Source organism: Gallinula chloropus, assembly GCF_964237585.1.
Source record: "Gallinula chloropus genome assembly, chromosome: 2".
Taxonomy (NCBI): Eukaryota; Metazoa; Chordata; class Aves; order Gruiformes; family Rallidae; genus Gallinula; species Gallinula chloropus.
This window is the reverse complement of record NC_140086.1, coordinates 131,219,443-131,241,317: the sequence shown is the minus strand read 5'-3', so window position 1 is coordinate 131,241,317 and position 21,875 is coordinate 131,219,443. Positions and strand designations below refer to the sequence as shown.

At 36.7% G+C, this 21,875-nt stretch overlaps 1 protein-coding gene across 1 annotated transcript in view; it reads left to right on the top strand.

Annotated features, from left to right (window-relative positions):
* The window catches only part of HDAC9 (histone deacetylase 9), a gene marked incomplete at its 3' end in the record, with an annotated part of 272,117 nt that overhangs the window by 214,662 nt on the left and 35,580 nt on the right, over positions 1-21,875 (top strand). Inside the window, exon 22 of the mRNA XM_084260475.1 lies at positions 6,413-6,531. Within this exon, the coding sequence (XP_084116601.1) occupies positions 6,413-6,531 (119 nt within the window). The remainder of the gene's footprint in view (positions 1-6,412; positions 6,532-21,875) is intronic.

Here is a 21,875-nt window from a genome sequence, read left to right as displayed (position 1 = left end):
TAAGGACAAGAATATTGACTGTGCTTATAAAAATAGAGAAGAAATAAAATGATAGAAAAGATATAAAAAGAAAACCTATAAGGATAAAAGAAATTATATCCAAAGAAAAGCTATAAAGATAAAACATATAAAAATATAACTTAGAAACTCACACAGATAAAATCTGCAGGATTTGGACATACCTTGGGAAATAAATCCTGGACAAAGCTGATGGTCAGATTAGCAAGAAATTTTGAGGGAAAATTGTTGGGTTTGGCCTTGGTGAACTTGGGCTGACAGTAGGACTGACATAAAGAAATGTCATGAAGGTAAACAAAAATTTTAGTGAGAAACACAAGTGTAAACTGAATTAATATGGAGGGGAAAAATTATCCAATAGTTTTACAGAATGCTATGTAACTTTCTGTGAGGATAGACATTATTTGATATTGTGTTACATTAAAACATATGTGCAAACAACACATAAAAATAATAGATACCATAAGTCCCACATACCTATGGAGGCAATCCTTTAAATACTTTCTGATCTATTCATATCACTGTACAGTCAACAGCATACTTAAACTAGTGTAATTTTAAGGTAAGACAATATAGTGATTGTTTGGAACAATATTTTATTTGCAGGATGTAAAACTGAAAAACTGCAGGTAGCCCCACATTTTTCAAATGACAGACTGGGTCTCCGTTTGGCTGCAAAACCCCCACTCTAATAGGGCTGGTGCATTGTGTGTGTTGTTATATATAGTTCTTGCAAGGTCTGGTATAACTGACTAAATAACATTGCTTTTAGAGTGTTTCCTACTAGTTGAAGTAGTGGACTTAGTGTCTTCTGTATTTTGTTTCAAGGTTTTTCCAGGGACGACTAAGTAATTTATTCAAGTCTTCTACCAGCTTTTAGTTTTAGCTGGTTCATCTGTGAAGTGGGTACAAGAAACTCTTACTTCAGAGGACTATGCTTTCAGAAACAGCTCTGCTGATTTATACCAGCTGAAGTTATGAGCCTTTCCATTTATTAATGTTCTGAAAGTACTTTGAGATCACTGCATGAAAACACTGGAGGATTTTAGGGAAAGAGTAAATAATTTATGCCACTAAGCCATTCCAATCTGCAGTTTCAGAACAGTGTAGATTTTTTTTTTTTTGGTTACATAAATTACTGTCCTGGCCTGTGTATTCCTTCTCACTTCCTTTTTAAATTACCAGCACAGCAAAAGAATTGTAGTTATTTGCATCAACTTAACTTTCTTTGGAGATTTCCAACTCTGTGATGGTACTTGCAGAGTCATTTCTGGGTTTGGTACTTCTGGGAGAACAAATGTTTGGGAGCATCCTAACCATGTGCTTTAAATGTACAAAAATAGAATGGAAGAATAAAAGCAACAGAGTCCCTCGGTAGAATCTCTTTAATGTCTTGCATCTGATGTTCAGATTGGTGGTGAGGGGAAGATCACATGCCTGATGTTTTCTCTAGGACTACACCCAACTGGAAGTCATCCCTTGGCTTCTCTGCAGACAGCAGCGTACCCAAATGGAACATATTAATTCTTTAGGGAAATCTCCTTAGTGGGACAAAAAGGAGTCTTTTCAGCTTCCTGGAGACAAACTCTGTTTCTGGTACCATCAGATTTAAAGGAAGACCTGCACTACCTTGGGCTGGAGGACACAGTTTTATTGTGACTGTAAAGTTTAGTGTAGATAAATAACTCCTGTGATCCAGCTGCTCGAGCTTTGAGGCTTTGACATGTTTATTAATGAAAATGTGAGAGAAAAGAAAGAAACACTCAGGCAGGCAAGATGTCCCTGTAACTCTGCTGTCATCATGAGGTGAATATGGCATACCAAATATTTATGGCTCTATATGATTCAGGATCACAGAAAATAAATATCTCTGTTATGTGTTTTATTTTCTTTGGAGAAGGAAGTAGAGGAGAGTGTGAGTCATAGTGGAAGAATAAAATTCACTTCTCTTCAACAAAACTACTCATTTTGTTGGAAAAGGATCCTAGCATTAACTTCTGTTTGCTGATAACCAGCTGGCTTCAAGCAGGAAGGTGATGGCTTGCCAGTCTCCAGTCCATACCTGTCTGGTGACCTATGGTAGAAGCAAAATCATATTTCTTACTCCTGCTGTGAGATAATAACTGTCCCTACCTAGGTCTGAATGCAAGCTGACTACGCACCCTTGCAAAGGGTTTCTGATGAGCAGAGTTTTGACCCTTTGCACCATAACAAATCCTGCCAGCTGCTGTCTGACTTCTGAGCATAGGGTTGGGCAAGGAATTTGGGGAGGTTAACATGAATATCTGTTAGAATATCACCAATGCTAGCTGTAGGGTTGGTTTTTTTTAAAAAAAAAAAAGCATACTTTCTGTTATGGATTGATTCGGATGATTCTGTTCTTCAGCAATTTAGGCTGGAAGTGCTATGCTTATGCAGCTCCTGAGGAGGCAGTCAATGGATAATTTCTCTTTCTTGCACCTTGCTGTGCCCTCCAGAGTCGAGATGGGAAAAGAGAAAGGCACAGTCTGGTGATTGTCTGCTCCCAGGAGACAATGAAGGGTCAGGAGCTGTCCCTGCTGTCTAGCCATCCTCTCTCTCCTGATGTAGAAGACAGTTTATAAGAAAAGAGTGAGCTTTCACATCGATTATGGGTCCAAAACAAACAAACAAACAAACAAAGCAGTGAAATCTAGTGCTTTGTGTATGCTTTCTTTACAGCTTCCATCCTCAAAACACAGATTTTTCTAAAGAAAGTTACTTAGGGATGATGAAGGTGCAGAAGCCTGAGAGGGGACATATGCCAAAAGGTTTTATTTATGTCCTGGTGGAATTTAGTCCATGTTTAAAAATGTATGCATATGATTTCTTACAGCACTTCATAAGATAGGTAGGAGAGTATCTGTTGCTTTTGTGAAGGAATTTACATGTGTGTTTTGTGCAACAAAGGAGTTCCTGCCAAGGCAATGCAAGGGTTAGAGAGGTCCTACCTACACAGAATCGGAAACAAAACCCTATGTTGTTTTCCAGACATTAAGCTACTCTTCTTTGAGTACAGCTCTTGTAGTGCTTACTCAAAAGAGGAGCAACCTTAAATGTCTGTTGGTTTATGTAGAGGAAAACCGGATTAGGGATTTAGGATCTAGATTTCTATATGGTCCTCTCTGCAACTGAGAGATTTGTGGCTGTCATCTTTATGAAAGACCAAATGGCAGTATTTACTGCTTTAACAAGTACCACAGCCACGCTGAGAGAAGACCCACACTTGCTGTCCTACTGAATAGATTACATCTTCCATAATGTCTTTATTAAAGAAAGTCCTTAGAGTTTCTATCCAGTATTAAACCAATAACAATGTAAGATAGATGAGCTCTGACATCCTTTAATATTATGGAAGATGAAAGAGGAATGAACAGTGACACAGGTCTTGTTGGCAAATAGCTTAGTTCTTCTGGTATGTGGTATGCAGAGTAGCAGCAGCAAAATTCTGTCATAATTTTTGAGACAGTATTATAGCAAAAGTCGCATGCTATTCTTTTGGTGAAATTTAACAGATGTTTTTAAAAGAAAAAATTGTTCTTTCAGAAAAACCCTACTAGGTCTTATTTTAGCCATGTTAACTCAGATAATACCAAAAGCAGAACATTGAATTCTAAAGGACAACTCCAGTTATTATCCTTATAGCCTTCTCCTTCCTTTAGCTGAGAGTCCTATATATCATTTCTGTATAGATTTATGAATGTGCTACTATTTCCTGTTCAGTACTATTAAAAATGGTGTTAATAGCTATTCCTTGTGCTTTGTGTTGAAAGACCCTGCTTTCAATATTTAATAATTTTACTAATGTGACTGAGTGTGGCTGGTGGTTTTCATGTCAGAATTATTTATTTGACAAAAATTTTGAAGAAAGTGTGGCTAAACAATTTTGCTGGTTCTAAGAATGAGATTAAGGGTCAAATGCATTGTTTTGCCCAAGTTATAAAAACACGTGCTGACATCTTTACACTTTTGAGCAAGGTCTTGAAATGTGGTAGAAGTGTGGTAGATTTTCCCAATGTTCCAAATTATAAAACTTTCAGAAATCTCATTCTGTGTTAGCCTGGTTAAGTTTGTCAGTGCCCAGCAACTTGAGTTTCTAGAACTTCTGTTTTCACTGAACACACTCCATCCTCTGACCTCTGAGCATTGTCTGTGCTGTAACTGGTGGAACTGCCACTTACTTTGACATGCTGAAATACAGAATGGAGCCTGACTTGAATGAGGAAGTGTGAATGGAGAGGAGGAGGGCAAAAACTCAAGTGACTGTAGATAGGGAGGGTTCTTCACAGGATTCCTCCTTCTTCCAATGCAGAAGATATATGGTGCTATGAGGACAGTTCAAGATTGCATATCAGTCGCAGTCCTCATCACTAATCGGGATCTGTGCCATATGTGTTGCAGACATGAGAAGTTTGGGAAGTACGTGTTGCTTCAGACAATGATCATATAATTAGAGTATCAGAAGGTATGTACATAAGAAAGATAAGATGTAGTGGCTTAGGAGATCTTTGTTCCTGATATTGTTCCCTATCTTTGGGGAGATTAACCTGAAAAAATGTTCAGTCATCGTACCATCTAGTGTAAGCATTCATATGCATACCTTGTGTATTATATAGTTTCCACATCATGGAACTGTAGGAAAAAGACATAGAAGAGAAGTAATCTGACCTCTTGCCTCTAGGCCATGTCAGCTTGAACCTGTAGAAAGCTTGATGGATATTTGTTTTACCAACTATGAAATCTCACAGTGGAAATGCAAACAGGTTATTTCTTTTGTCTTGCAACCACTTACGTATTCAGCAACTTTTACCATATTTACTCTCATGCTATGTTCTATCAATTTATCCATTTAGGTCATATTTTTTAGAACTCTTTCCTGTTACTCTTTCAAGTTGGTCTAGATCCTTCTTGAAGTCCAATGTTCAATTCTGGAATCCATACTTCAGCAGAGGCCTACTATTAACATGTAAAAAAAAGGAATATTTCACAAATTATATCACTTTACCTGCAAACATTCTTGATGCAATTCCAGAGAAATCACCACTTGCATCACTCCTTTTTTTTTTCTAATGTAAAATGATAGTCACTGAAGTGCTGTATGTCCTGGCAAAGACTTTTTACTTAGTCTGAATTCTTTTTTTCTCTGAATAACAACTAAAACAAACACTTTTATTATATTAACATTACCTTTGAGGAAACAAGAACAAAATAAATTATATAAGACACAGATCAAAAACTAAAGAAAAACCTTAAGAGCTGTTAATGTATTATTAATAGGATTTTTTTTACCCTATGGAAAACTAATCTTTCAATAAAAAACATGATCTTTTTGGCCTAAGTTAATTAAATTATAAATTAATACAGAATGAACTAAGACAAATAGCATTACGCATGCAAAGAAATTCAGATTTTGATCCATGTAGACCAATTGGGATTTTCCTGAGTTGATATGTTTGTAATAGAAAATTCATGTCTGTATTTACCTTTTAATGCTAGTGATGTCCCCCTGAATCAGTGCAGCAATTATAGGCACAGCGTTTGTCACTATAGTGCAAAAGCCATCCTGACACCTCCCCTTCAGAAAGGCAGTCTGAAAGAAAGCATCTGAAAATGCTGAATGTGGGGTCTTATCTTCTCCTTCAACACATCTTTAATGCTTTGAGTTTGGAGTGGAGCAAAAACAAAGCGACCAAATAACTCCATGCAAGTTTGTCAAAGAAAGGGTTAAAAAAGTGGAATTTTTGTGACTGTGAAAGGCTGAATTATCTTCCTGACACCAGCAGGGGTTGCTGTCACTAGATTGTGGTTGTCACATTCCTGTTATGCTTGACCTTGGAAAGGCTTGACAACATAGTCTGGATTTGATTAAGGGAATTTCATGTTTTTCCTTTGCTAGAGTCACCCCCCACCTCGACAAACATTTAAAAATGTTAAGAAGAAAAAAAGAAGTTTGGAAAGCAAACATTTTCCCAAAAGAAATTTATAGTTCAAATTTACACCAAGTTCGCACTAACTGGAGCAGTCCGGGTTTCCACTCAGGCTTTGAGTGCTCTCTGTAAACCATTAGTCACTTCCCTGGAAGAGGCAGCTTTTTATAGGCAGCAGGATAAAACAGGCACAGATGTGTGTGTAATATTAGAGGCTTTCACATGTACCTGCTTTTTTTTTTTTTTCCTCAATCATAGAAAAGAAAAAAGAGTGACTATAGAAAGAAATTAATTGAAGCCTTGGACTTTGGTTTTGGACAGCTACCATGAGGACTGGTTTAATTAAAAGAAAATATTTTCTGTTGTGGTTTTTTTGAGATGGTATCAATTTATATAATGAAGATAGAAGTTCTTTTAATTTTTAACAGGTTGGTTTTTTCACTCTACAGGACTGTGATTATGCCAGCTGCCAATGAGTTTGATCCGGAGATTGTCCTGGTGTCAGCGGGATTTGATGCCGTGGAAGGTCATGACCCTCCGTTGGGCGGGTACAAAGTCACAGCTAAATGTAGGTATCATCATAAGGTGCATATGTTTCTGAGTTGGTATCTTCTCTAGTCAGGAACCTTAAGTCCAGCTTGTGTCCATATTTGTATTTTGTGAGGTGACAACTATGTCACTGAGGGCAGGGACAGTCAATCAATTAACATTCAGAGATGCCTGCATAGCTGAAGGCCCTGCCCAGCTTGCGGACAGGGTGGAAATGAACATGTTAGCATTTCTGGCTCACTCTTTTCTGTTCCTCTTGGCATTTTTATCTTGGCTTTTTGAAGTATTACTTTTCTGGCATTCAAATAACATTTTAGAGGTTTCATGCTTTTCAATAGGCTCCATTTTCCACATGCTGGAGTAAGTTATTTGTCTTTAAATACATATTGGAGATTTTAGATTCTGGATGCCGAATTCCAATCTCATATTGCTCTTTTGAAATTGTAATCTCTTCAGTTTAATGGCATTAATTCTGAATTACATCAGTGTTCATGAAGGCCAAAGTTTTCTAAAAGACTGCTTTGTTGGGTCTCAATTTTTGGATGACCATTTCAGTTCTCCAAAATGTGTATTCATGCTAGAGATGTAATATTTTCTGAAAGTCAGGTTTGTCTGAGATGTCTCATATGTAGAACTCCAAAGATCCACTAGATCTTGTAGAATGTTGTGACAAATTTGGTTCTGAGCCTAGGATACTAAGCAAGGCTAGATAATGTAATAATGCTCTGCACAGTATAGTCAGCTATAACATCACTATATATTAATTGCTTCTCATGAGGCAATATGAAATGGTTTCTTAATGCAATGTTGTGAATAATTTTCTTCAGTCTGCGTCGAGAAATACCATAATAATTCTTGAATAGTTATTAAGTATGGATCTCTGCTAATGACAATTGCCTTGGGAAAAGTCTGGAGAAGTCAATAAGACATAATGGCATTTAACACAGTGTTCAAATGGACTCCAGCTCAGAGGATTTTGTCCTTCTGACCTCTGCCTTACAGCTCAATAGAATGAAGTTGCTACTTCCCTTCAAGAGTGGCAGGGGGAAACACATAATTTTTATTTTCACTTTAGCTGCGTGCACACAAGGTCCCCTGAATACCAAGAATCAAAGAATAGATGGAGAGCTAGCCTGGCTGTCCATGGTGGTGTGCTGTGGAAAGCAAGAATGCAGAGAGCAGTGTAACAGCCTACCCAAAGATGCTTACACATCTGCTAGTGCACACATGGATTGGAAAGAGAACATCCCTGTGGCTGGAACTAAGGCACATTGACTTTTAGCACAGCTTTTCAGGTCAATGCAGTGGTCGCACTACAGAGGAGAGAAACATGGTGACATGTATACATGTTTGAGCATCACTTATATGTGTATCGTTATTACTAGTAGCATGTTGTGTATGAAAAAGCCCTTTGTAAGATGTTTACTTACTAGTTTTTTACGGAAGTATGGCTTCTGGTCAGAGGCACCATTCCATGAGCTTACGTGGCAGGGACATGAGCTTCCAATCAGTACAAAATAGATATTTTGTTGAGATGTATTGCATAATTTCTGTATGTGGTGCCTGAGAATGCATGCTACATGTCCCTTAAGCATGCATGATGCTTTAGCACACCTGATATTCTGGCATAGCAGCTTCAACAACTAAACCGCAAATTGAAATGAAGTTTATATTTTTCTCTCAATTTAAATTGAATGTCACCCTGACAGCAAAGAAAAAAAAATTGATACTGGAATCAATGTTGGGTTTAATTAATTAATTAATTCTTCATAAATTTGGGGGGAAATGAGATCTTAGTACATTTTTTAAATATAAGACACAGCATATCTAGAAGTTGCACATGTGTCTGTAAGCAAAAAAATGTGATTTACAGTAGGTGGCTCTTGTTTAAATTAAGGGAAAAGCCAAGATAGACCCAGATAATGATCATGCACCTGAGGGATGAATAAAGCCTTTTGTACAGAGCCAAAGGAATTTATTATTTCCCCAAAACAAAATTCTCCACATTCCACTGTACCATTTTAGAACACAGCATACTATATGTGGTATGTAGATAAATGAACAGTCTATTAAAAAAGTCCAAAGAGAAACATTCATATTAAAAACTAAAAATAGATATTAATGCAAATTTTTCATATAATTGGTTTGCAATATGTGCTTTATGCGGACTTAATAAATTGATTTTTTGCATTTATATTATCCACTATAAACTTTATGCATATAAATTAGGAAGAGATTGATATCAAGGGCAAGAAGGTAGGTCCTTAGCTACTAACCTTACTTTAAAAGTTTGGGAGACACAAGATTCTTGATAAGGAATTATTTATCTCTTTCCTTCAGAGCACATTTAAAGACTAAAAATGATAATGTATTAACTATCAGCATTCCCAAGTCATAAATTAAAAAACATACAATGAAGAAAATAGATTGCACTAATTATAGCCTTGGAGTAATCATACAGAAGACAACTACATTCAGCAAAAGATGGTCCACTAAATCTACATAGTTTTTTTCTCTATCAACATGCAATCTGTTTTACTGAAGTTTCTAGGAAACAAACACATCGATAAAATAATCGTACATATTTTTGAAGCTGACTTTAAATGCATGGATTTGATGTGCACGTTCTCATAGTGAGGTGATCCCCATTGACCTCTTGAAGGAAGGCCCGTGATGATAGCAGAGCTAGGAGTTATCTCACTTACCTAATTTATCTCCTGTCCCATTAAGAAATGAAATCACTAGCAGCTTTTTTCAATTGAAAAAAAAGTGGTGATATTTAAAAAGGATTGGAAGGGAATTTTGAATCTTTCCTTCTTTATTGCACTTCTGAAATCTTTTCCCTAATTAAATCTTTTCCCCCAGCTGCCTTTGCTATTCATCCTTATCTGTTAATTTTTGATGAGAAAAATATTCACTTAATAATGAATATTGAACTGTCTTTTACTTGGCCCCAGAATAGTTTTCTGTTTGGTGCAATGTCAAATTGAAAATAAGCATTAATTAAAACATTTACTTCAACAAAAACTTTGAAGATTTCACGGGCACATTTTCCTTTGTGTCTCTGTTTATCCTTCATTCCAATCCTCTCTCTCAATGAAATACTCTTGTTTCAAAAGGAGCTTGTATACACGTAGATACAAATCTTGAAACATACACTCAGTCTTCTTGACCAAAGGTCTTGCATCAGTTCTAGGTGCCAGCTCCTGCTAAGGAGCTTCTCTCACTTCTGGTAGGGTCTGGTTCACAGTCAGGAATAGTCAAGCAACCTACCTGATTTACTTTCTACAGTCCCTCTCCTCTGACTCAAGCTTACCTTCATTAACTGAAATAGCAAAATATCTTTTGTATCGTCAAGTCCATCTTTAGCACTGGTATAGTGCTGTCCATGTTGCTTGGTTAAACTGGTTCCCCAAGCTGTCTGGTCAAGGTGGATGCAGCAGCAGGAGTTCTCTCATGCACAGCACTCTACCCAGAGTAACTATTCATGTGACTGAAATCCCTTTGTTTAGATCAGAGACTACAAAGGTGCTTTACTTTTACTGTAAATCATAATCAGGTAAGAGGAAAACATGCTTCAGTTCCTGACTGGACTAATATTTCCTTTTTTATTACTAGAAATGCATTGTTTTTTCAATAAAGTAAAGCATAAAATATCAGCACAATATATTACATAATATAAAACCATAGCGTATCAAATTCACTTTTTGTACTGGAGTAGTAAAAATTGTATTGACAATAACATATAAGAAAAATAACAGGGAACAAAATAAAGGGGATAAAGCAGTTTTATATTTAGATTAGTCAAGAGATGCCTAAAGAATATGAATCTATTTTATCTTATCCTGACAATGCTTATGTGGTCCCACTGAAGATAGAGCAGATACATTCTGTGCTTTGTTTTATAGTTAATTTTTACAACCTCTGCTAAAATGTATTCTATTATCACACCATTTGAATTCTGTTCAGTGAATAGGTCTGAAAAAGCACTGCCAGGTCTGATCATAAATTTGCAAGTTCTTAGATCTTGTAAGAGTACTGTTTTTATGTTTAGCTCTGCTGACTGAAGTTCTCCCTGTAACATTATCCTCAGGTGAAGCACGTTCTCTGGTTTATAGAGCAGCCCTTAGAATAACGCATGCATTAAAATCACTGAGATAACTTTGCTTTTCAAGTAAATATTGTGCATAATTGCTCATTAAATGGTAACTGTTCTGTAAAAAGAATGAAGTCAATAGAGAGATGTGTCAAGCAGGAATGAAGATTTTTTTTTCAGGGAACTTATCTTCCTGAAGCACTGCATTTGTTAAGGGTTACTGGAGTTTTCCTCTTGTTCTACTCTCATATTCAAAAGACTCTATTTGACACCAGAATGCAAAATAAGATTAGCAATTAGCAGTAGGAAAAGATATCACTACAGGCATTTAAACATTAAATTGTATTTTGACAGTTTGGATACCTGTCTACTGTTAGATACCTGTCTACCAAATTTGTGTTGCAAGGTTGATCCAGCTGATTTGTAACTTATAAAGTTTTTATTTGAGAAAATTGCAATCGCTCCCTTATCAAAAGCTGCATTCTGCTGTGATACACTCCATTCAAGAGGGAGCAATGAAAAAAGTGCCAAAGCTATGAACAGTTTCCCTCCTCACAAGCCCTCAGCAGGAAGGGCTTAGAGGACTTCACTCTAACAATGCACGGTCTGTCTGATTAATCACAGCAGAGGAAAGAATTAATGCTCTATTTCCAAAGGATATTTAAGCCTAAATGGTAGAAGTAAATGTGTAAAAAGGCCTGTTGAGTTACATGGAGCATACTGGTCTTCTGTCAGAGAATCTCTTCTCAAGGCTGGAACTAGCATTTCTCAGAATACAAGAGCAACCAGGTTGAACATGGGTACCTGCCCTGTTGGTTTCTGCTCTGCCCTTCAAATTTCAGTTCTTCCCTTCTTCGTAAGGGAGCACTGATTCATGATAACATAGTCTCTCAGTGTAGCATACAATGCTATAAAAGGAAACATACCTGGCATCTGAGGACAAGCAAATTCAAAAGTAATAGGCACATTTTTAATAATGAGATGACTTATCACTGAAAGTTAGCAGTTAGTGCCAGACTTTCCAACATTATAGCTCATTGCCATAGAAAAGGGGGGTTGTGTGCCCCTTCCACTTCTGAATTGTCCATTATTTATCATGCACTGGCTCAGGTTATTGTCAGATCTCTCTGTGAACACACACAGCATTAACTTCTCAACCCATCAGAAAAGTTAATCAACAAAAAAAGTGCATAGATTTCTGCTGGACTATGAAGCTGAATCAGATTATGGAGGGACCAATGTGTGCCACAGCTAGTGGAAGGGGGGCAGGGGCAGTAGAGAAAGGGTGAGATGGAGTAGGGTACCTTTTGGTAGCAGAAAGCTGTTAAATAAACTCAGTTGCCACAGCTGCCTTCTTGTCTGAATTCTTCTGAGTTCAGAGATTTGAGTTTGGTTAACATAATTTGGTTATCTTTGTGGTACTGGAGGTGATAAGATGGTTATCCAGCAGCACAGATCTTGAGCTTTTGACTCAGATCTAAAAGCACTGCAGGTAGGGGGGAGCAACGATCATTCATAGAGTTTTTCATGGGGAGTCTCCTGATTCCCATGAGAAATTTTTCTTAGATTACTTCTGTCTCTGGAAACTAGAGGGTACCCAGTGACTGGCAGTAAGGAAAAACTGGCATCAAGATTTTGCTTCTGATTCTTCACTTTGGAAATCAAAGTTTGGGTCTTCTCTAGGGTGATTTCTTGAATGCTAATTGGATGGTTGCTTAGTACAATACAAAAGACTTCAAAAGAGATAACAAGTTCATTAGTGACCTACCTTCTGACATGAAGTATTTCAGGGATTTATGGGGAGAAGGAAAACATTTTGATTTCTTTTCGTCCTCACCCAAAGCAGTGGGGTTTCCATGGCCATTGGATGGCTCAGCTTCCCAAGTCAGAGTATGCTGCACTGACTCTGGCATTTGTAGTTCCTTAAATTCACCCTTGCACAGAAAGTATCAGTGAATAATTTGCAAGTGACTTCAAGATCTAAGATATTATTGATGTTTACACTACATTTACATTTTTATATGGAATGTAGAAAATTTTCAGCAATCCTGTTGTATAAGGAATAGTCTAGAGAGTTGAATTCAATGTATAAAATTAGCATTATCTTCAGGACTTAGTATAATAAAGTCAAAGGTGAAGATAAAAGAGAATAAATCGTGTGTTCTCTCCCCCCTCCTTTTATTTGTTTTTTTTTTTTGTTTTGTTTTGGTTTGGTTTGGGTTTTTTTCCATTTAAAGAAGAGATTAATGTTTGGAGAAATACAGAAAAAATATGAATGGACAATTCTGATGTTGGGTTGAGAAGCCTGCATTCACATGCTGCTTAAGCATGTGTCTATGATGTGAACTATGGATTTGAACAAAGGCAAACAAAATTAGATCAGTGAACAATTCATCTCATTTACTGAGGCCAAAGAAAATCCTTGTCTTCAGATTTTGGGGCACTCATGCCTAACTGAATATGTATTTAAAACACATCTGAAGGATTCAGAAATCTCAGCATTCATTTTTTAATTGCCCAGTGTTTTCAACGACCGCCTGATTAACTGGTGTGCCTTCCAGAAAGGGTCTACCTAAGCAGGAAGTGAGATCAACTAGAAATATTAATAAATAAGCACTGACTAGGCCTGCTCTTTCACTTAGCCTCTCTTTCTGTAAATTAACCAGGAAAGATTTCCTTTTTCCACTCCTGCTCCTGCCCCACAAACAGAAGATGTGTCTGCTGGCTAGTTAACTAACTCATGCAAGTGAAAAACCACCTGTATACTATGTTCCAGATATACAGTGCCGATCCATCTGCAGAATGCATCAGGTGCCAGTTCCTTGATTTAGGGCAGTTTCTGGGGACAGGGCAGAGGATAGATTACAATGGGGGAGAAAAAGGGGATCTACACAACCATTAAGAATTATTTTCCCTTTTTGGTCATCGTCCCTTATCTCTTCACCTACCTCTTGTCAGTTTTTCTTTCATGCTAAAGAAGTGAATTAGCTAATGACAATAACTCATGTGAGGGGCTGCAAAAAAGGTGAAATTAGTAGGATCTTCTCTCAGTTTTGAATTTGAACTTATGAAATCTTTTTCCTTGTTGAAGCCAAAAGACTGTCATTTAGATGAAGAAAGAAAAGGAAAAAGAATTATTTTTTTCTTGCTTGGGCAGTATTAAACTTGTCAGTTTACAATTTAAATACACCAAATTAAATATAAGGTTTTAGCGACATTTTGAAAGTAATGGAGTTTGACACAGTGTTCAGCAACTTGCATGTGCCTTTCACAGGATTGGGTCCTGAGAGCAAATTGTTGAAAGACATCTCCAAATGTGGATTTCTCCATAACAAAGCGTCTGATCTTTTATAGCATCGTTGCATTGGGAATTAGGCTTGTCTTTGGGAATTTGTAAAGCCTTTAGTAGAAGAGCGTGATTTATGTCTTAGAATTTAACTATTCTCTGTAATAAATAGAAATGTGCCACAAGTATTTACTTGGTTGCGCCATGGGAAAATTTTTAACATATTGTTCACAGCTTCAGAATGCTATAAAAGAAGACATGTAATTTGCAGACCGGACTATCCTTTGTGATTTCTAACCAATATATTTGATTAATATCTTTCAAAAGAGACACCAGCCAAAATGTTTACATCTCATTAGGCAGAGAAGAAGGGAGCACACACAATTTTGATTATGAGCTTGGATGGTTCATTTCTTTGGGCTACACATCCTTACTACTTAAGGCAGACTGTAACTTTAAGATGTTATCTCTTGCCTGCGCAAATAAACAGCCAGTTATGCTTTTTATGGTGGGTAGTTCTCAAACCAACAGGGGATTAGAAGATATTAGCTGGAGTTTGTGGTTCCCTGCTGAACTATCATGGGGTCCATGGATTCCTGTCCTGAATATTTCACAGAGCAAACACCTCTTATCTGGGGTGATATTCTCACACTGGCCTCTTGGCCATGGACTTCAAAAGCTGATCACAGGGAGGGCTAGAGAGGCAATAACCCTTAATATAACAGTCTCTCCTGATAGGGACAGACAGGGTAAAGGTAAGGCGTCTCTGAAGTTTGCTCTTGTGTGTTTAGCCCCATGGGGTGATAAGGGGCCATCTGTTTTTTTGGTCTGCAAACTCATCTTTTTCACACTATCCCACTATCAAGTACACTTCACGTCTGACTGGTATCAGCACCAGAAATTCTCCACTGATCTGAAGAAATTTTCTTGGCATTTGTAGCTGTTGTGTTGTTTTATTTTTTTAAGCAAGTAAACATAGAAATTAAAATTTTGAAAATTAAGTTCAAGGTAATATATACTCAAAGACAAGAAATTATTAAGGAAAATTAGTGTTTACCCTAGTGAATAAATTCAAAACATCAATTCATGGCAGTAGTTGCAAAAAATCATGTTATGCAACACCAGACAGGATGTTTGCATCTTAATTAATTGTTCAAATAGAATATCCGTACTACTAATTGTAGAAGTAAAACCCCACTGTTTCAGGTCTCAAAAATATTGTAAGAGTTATTGAAATACTACCCAGATTCCTTTTTCTCGTGGAGCTCTCAGAACGCACATCCTTCATATTTTAAACTTTTCCCTGCAGTGATTTCTTTATCAACCGAACAATGAGATTCCATTGCAATCTCCTGATTATAGCAGTTTTAATGCAAACACTTAATACTATGAAATCTGCAATAAAATGGTGCAAGTTGCCAACACTGGCATGTTTTAAAAAAAAATCCCTAGGTTTTTTTCAGTGTTTTAATTACCTTTTTTGTTGTTTTGGGGAGTGGTGGTGGCGCTGATGTTTTCTTTAAGGAAATTGTTCTTGCTCATACTAATTGCCACAAAATTGCTGGAAATGCAAGAATGTAGGTCCTAATCCCACAAGCTTTTACTCACTTTGAGCAGTCGTGTTGATTGGGACCACTCCACCAACCTGCTTAAGATTTACTAAAATAAGTTTACACGGACAGACCTTGCATTGTAAGTATTAAAATGGTACAAAAACACATGTTAAGAACTCTTCAAAAGGATATTCACATGAGAAAGCTGTTATTTAAGTACTTCCTGAAGTTTTATAGAATTAACTTGGAAAGAAAAATGGAATAGATTTGCTGTAAAATAAATCCATTTGAAATGCATTTAGTAGTAATTTATTTACTTCAGATTTCTTTTCTCCCCATCATTGATTATGACTCATATGAATGAATCAACAGACAGATCTTCTTTGGAAGAAGAAACTAAAAATAAGTATGTATCCAGAACAACAAATTACTGCTAGTTAATCAAAATTCCATTACTTCCCTGTATCTGTTTATGAGAGTAGATATTAGCATGAACTAAATATTTGCTTCCTTTGATCCAGAGTCTTATCCTTCTCTCTTATAGTCCTCTCTGTGAAAAAGACTGGTTCTCTGGTGAGAGCCTTTCAGTATCTGGTGTTCCATCCATTTAGGTGCAGTTTGGCTGTGAGGGCTATTATCCAAAACTGTTTTTTACTTACTTAATAGGGATTAGCAATCTCTAAAAATAAAACAAAACAAAGATGTTCCATTTAATAGTGGAATCCATCCTTTACTAAAATTTCTGGGGTTTAAATGTGGTAGCTTCAAAATTATTTTCATAGTGTGGTTATTTAGTGTTGGGTATGAATTCAGTGATTGTGTTGTAAGGAAAGATGATCAGTGACATATATTGCCACATAATTTATGTTTTCATTTATGATTGCAGATTAGGCATATTGTGTTTGTGCTTCTGCATCTTTTTCTTATTATTAGGCAATGTTCAAGGTTTACAAAGAATGACTTACTTTTTTTTTGCATAGTATTTTTATGCTGCCAAAAAATCATCAATTTTAAATTTATATATATAAATGTAAATAAAAATGCATACATTTTCCCAAATATTTTTTATTTAAAATTATTTTCTTACTTTTTAATTTAATTTCTTTCTGTTAAAAATGTGTTATCTCTACCAAAACAATGAACAAGACTGTCTTTATTTTTTGCAGAAAAAATGTATTGACTACAAACCAAATTCAACTGTTATTATTTATATCTGTTTTGTTTCTACCTAAGAAGCCAGTATCTGTGGTCTCAGATATGACTACTGCAAAGAAATTCTTCATTTTCAGCTGAAAGTTATAGTTTCTTCCAAATACAGGAAGTGTCTTTTATGGTTCCTACATTAGAGGAACAGCTTTGCAGTAAAATCAAGTTTGAATACGACTGTTCTTTATACTAACAAATTCACCAGGAATTTAAAGAAATGTTGTATAATCAGCTTTAAAATAGTTGCATCGTTATGTCCTATGTTTCAAAGCACACGAGTGAAAGTGGCAAAGTGTAACCTAGTATTGCTGAAAATTCAGACGCCACCATAAACAGCTTAAAAGTAAGTTTTCATTCACCCAAAGATCTGAGTAAGCAACCCTTTCAAACCTTCATCAAACCAGCGGGGGGTGGTAGTGAGAGGTGGGGGGGGGAAGACAGAACTGTCTATTGATCAAGTGATAAAATGTTATTTCAAAACTTGTAATTTAATTAACAAATATGCTACATCAAAGGAGATATCAAAAAAACTGTGGTGTTTATATGACCTTGTGAACAAAACTTTTTCTAATGGTGTCAACTGCATCAACTGTATCTCTGTAGAGTATAAATGAAGACAGTGCATATGGTCTGAGCCACGTAATTTTTTTTTTCTTTTGACCCCTTTTGGGTGTATGCATTCCCACACACAGTGCACACCTCTGGGAATGTCCCAGCATGCCTTTAGAGGAAAAACATTGAGGTCACAGAAGTTGAACAGAATTACTAAGCCACGTTCTTTAAGGGATATGGAAAAAAATAGTAGATTTGGCATCCGCCAGGAGTTTCAGTCCTTCCACTTCATGGAGAATCACCGGTGTTTTTTCCAAATTGCATTACAAATTTGAAAACTATCTAAACTAGCACTGCTTTTTATAACGGTTTAGGTTACTAATAGGGAATAAAGAAGATTACTTTAAGAAACACTTAAAGGGGTCTGTGCAGTTTTAATAGCTTGAGTGAAACAAAACACCAAACAGGATGTCTTTGTCCCCTTTGAACTTGAGGCATCACATGGACATGAAGCTACTGAATTCTCTGATTAGTTAGTTATGTGGTGCTGGACTCCCAGTGGCACTTAATGAAGATAAGTTTTATGTAGTGCTTTCAAAAAACAATGGGAAATTGAATCTGCCTGATCAAATTTAGTATATTTTATCACAGACAATAAATTTGGAGGAGAGGAGAGGAGAGGAGAGGAGAGGAGAGGAGAGGAGAGGAGAGGAGAGGAGAGGAGAGGAGAGGAGAGGAGAGGAGAGGAGAGGAGAGGAGAGGAGAGGAGAGGAGAGGAGAGGAGAGGAGAGGAGAGGAGAGGAGAGGAGAGGAGAGGAGAGGAGAGGAGAGGAGAGGAGAGGAGAGGAGAGGAGAGGAGAGGAGAGGAGAGGAGAGGAGAGGAGAGGAGAGGAGAGTATGATATGGGTACAGCAGTATTTTACAGTGGGTGCACAGATGAAGCAAATGGATATGAGATGGTGAAGAGAAGTGAAGAGATAGAGTGCATGAGGAGGTCCCTGGCAAATGCCTGATACACAGCTCTTAACTTTCCTGCAATGCCTCAAAGTCTAACTCCCTCATCTCCCAATACTTCTCCAACTCCCCCTGCTATCGTAAATGCCCTGCACATATCCTTCTACACATACACACTGGTATTGTACACATACAGATATATTTGGGATGAAAATTAAGAATTATGAGGGGTTTTAACATCCTTCTTCAAACATTTGTACACTTTCACAACATGGTCTGTCTAGAAATTACTTTCAGTACATTTTGAAGGTGGACTACTATTAAAACTGGTCCCATCAACACATGATGTTGGTATCTTTAGGTGACTCTATTACACACTAAATTTTTCCAGGGAATAGAAGACCCTAAGGAGGAGAAAAAATATAAAGCCAGTTGTGGTGTTTTTGTTGTTTCAACAATTTAGTTCTTCAGCTGAAAGGGAGAGAGAGTAACAGGAAAAAGCTGGCTGCAGAATAAATAAATATGGCATTGGCTTGTATTCATTACAACACATTGGACAAAAATGAACAACAGCAACTATCAGCTTTCATGCACTTCCTTGGAAAACACCAGTGTTGTGTAACTTGACCAAAAGGACCACGTATGCCACCGCACATGCGCAGCCCAGAAGGGGAGCCCGGCAAGCACTAGCAGAAAAAAGCAGTTTCACGTGGAGGTCCTGTTTACTTTGAATATTTATTGCTTTTATCAAAAAAATACCAGTTTAGCATGTCTTTCAATTTTCAGAAGAATTCCAATAAACTCATTTTGCTACTGAATGGGAACGATATTAGAAAGCACTGTTCAGGACTTGGGGGATAGGAAGGAGAAAAGAAAGGTCACTGCAGAAGAAAAGGCTTAGAGGAATAAAGGTATGTCAGAGCAAAGCTTCCTATGAAAGATTATTGAGAATAAAGCTTTTTTTTAAACAAACATAAAAAACAATATATAAATCAAGAGCACAAAAGCCCTGTTTTATGATTTTTTGGTGCTGTTTAATTTCTTTATATCTTTTTTTGCCATTGTTAAAAAACAGCCAAAACTTCAAAGGCAAGGGGCATGTGTTCTAAATCAGGACTTCAGTGCTGATGTATGACAGCACAAAAATTAAAACTAAATAAATGTGCTGTCTAAACTCCCATATTTCTCAAAAAATTGCTTTAAAGGCTTTAAAAAATTAGAATTATTCCTTGATCTTACTTTACCAACCATAATGTTTTCACCAGAGTAAATGACAAAATATTATATTGAAAAGAGGAAAAGAAAAAAGAGTGTTGTCTGAATATATCTGAACACCTGTATTTGGCTGTCTTGCCGTTTTGTCAGACAGGCAAGAGGGAAAATGAAACTTTGCAGTGATTTGTCTGATAGTGGATATGGACTGCATAAATTCTCAGCTTATCCACTGTTTTCTGGAAGGCTCCTTGGCAGTCAGGGTAAATCAATGAAAACAAGGCAGTATGTCTACGAAGGAAAGAATAACATTCCTGGTTTATCACATTAAAAAGTTTGAAGAATGGACAGGTTCTCACAAAAAACGTTTGTGCAAGTTTTCTACTATTTTCTTTTCAAAACATTCACTTTGTAAACAGCTGAAGCATTTATTCCATTTTACTTAACTGTCTTCGGACATATCTTGCTGTTCTCTCTCCTTAAAAGAAATGGCATGCCTGACACTAAAGGTGTCTGGCCACAGTACACCAGTTAAATCTGCTTGCAAAAAAACCCCAAAACAACCTTTGTGGCATCCCTTCTCCTCTGGCCTTTACTTTTATAATGGCCATTTGCTGTTCTTCTACTAGGTTGTCTTGATTTGTATTGACTCATTTGTTTTATCAGGTTGCAAAAAGGACAAGTGGCCCAGGCAAATAGGAATGCAAATGCTTTTCGATTTAGTGAACATTTCCTTGACTTTTTAAACTCATTTATCGCATCCCTACCCATTTTCTCTTTTTGCTTCCTATTAAGAAATAGTCACAGGCTCTAATTTATGTTCTCATTTAAGTCTGAGGAGTGGTATTTCTTTGCAAAGATGCCTGGATCTTTGTGGGATCAGGAGAACTGGTTATCACTTTATCTTAATTAACTCTTATTCTTTTCCATATAAATTTTCAACTGCACACTAAAAGAGCAGATACTATAGGATGTCATTTTTACACGCACTAATAAGAAATTAATTATTAAGCTTAGAAAGGCAAAATAAGCAATGTGTGGGGGCTTCTAAACTGAACATAGCATTTGGCAAATGCTAACATATGCTTACAAATGGTATTACGAGCATGAAGCAGGACTACACTACCTGAATTTATGTATTTGTAATTAATTCTTTAATCCATCATAATAATGCTTAAAAGATTGGCCATAATAATTATAAAATATCATGTAATGTAATGTAAGGATGGGGATGAACTCCCTGAGTTTGAGATATTCTCGGTTGCCCCAATTTTGGTCGCCCAGCCTTGGTGTCTGAAATGAAAGCACAGACACTTGGATGGCCAGTGGTGCCTCCAGAGGCTGACCAGAGTACCAGAGTTCTCCAGAAGTGGCTGACCAGAAGACCCTGTCAGCCTATGAGAGATTTGAAGAATCTCTTAAGGTTATTTGCAGATTTTTGGATATTTACTAAGTGCTAAAGTGGCCTCTCCCACATATGGACTTCAGAGTTTGCCAAGATTCATCTTGGAGCCAGTTACTTTGAGATTTCTAATGTACACTACTCATATAGATAACACAGTTTTGGATTTGGTAATTTTTCTAATAAAGGCTTTACAATGTTTAATCAAGGAAAGGGTTTGTCACTGTTTCCATATAGATGTCACCTAGAACACATGTATGGAAATGATGTGTGTGCTTTGCATATTGAACTTATTAAAATATGGCCTGAAATTTTGTTTATAGAAAAAAGAAATATTAAGACTTGAAGATGCTGGATAGTTAGAGTGGAAGCTAGAAGAAGTTACGTTTATGTTGCCTATGTTTTCTTTTCTTCCTTTTTCTTTGAGAAGTCCTCAGTATGTTTTATTTGTAGCAGTCCTTTGACCACTTACAAGTGAATACTCTCTGGCTGTCCAATGAACTGCTAAAACTTGTCATTTCTCCTAATTTCATTCTTAATTAAGATATCATCAGCATGTGAAAATAAATACATGAAAAATTTGAATCTCTATCCGCTGAAAGTAGCATCAGTAGAGACTCTTCCCAAACAAGTTTTTCAGTTTGGCACAAGCTTTCATCCAGCTGTAGGATGAATGAGTTCCTCAATTTAGGCTCAGCTGAAACTGTTTACACACTCTTTCTTTGAAACTGTAAATCTAGAAATTGCATATAAAAACTGTGCACAAAGGAACATTATTTGGGTTATAAGGTCAATTGCTCTGAAGTTAGGCCAAGTGAGATTTATGATTACTTGTACAATGGACCCCTTTTGATATACTTTATGATAGAGTTGTTAATTGAATGAACATCTACTACTCTGGACCTTTGCTCTTCTCAGTGTAAAGAGGGACAGGTTCAGACTGTAACTATAAACCAGCAATAAATGCTAACTTCAAAGTTTCTGCCTAAACCTAAAAAATAGAGGAAATAAATGTTCCTCTACCTTTCTTCCACGTAACATTTATTTCTATTATCATCTTTTCTGTAAAGAAAAGCAAGCTCAGACACCACAAGCTCTGCTG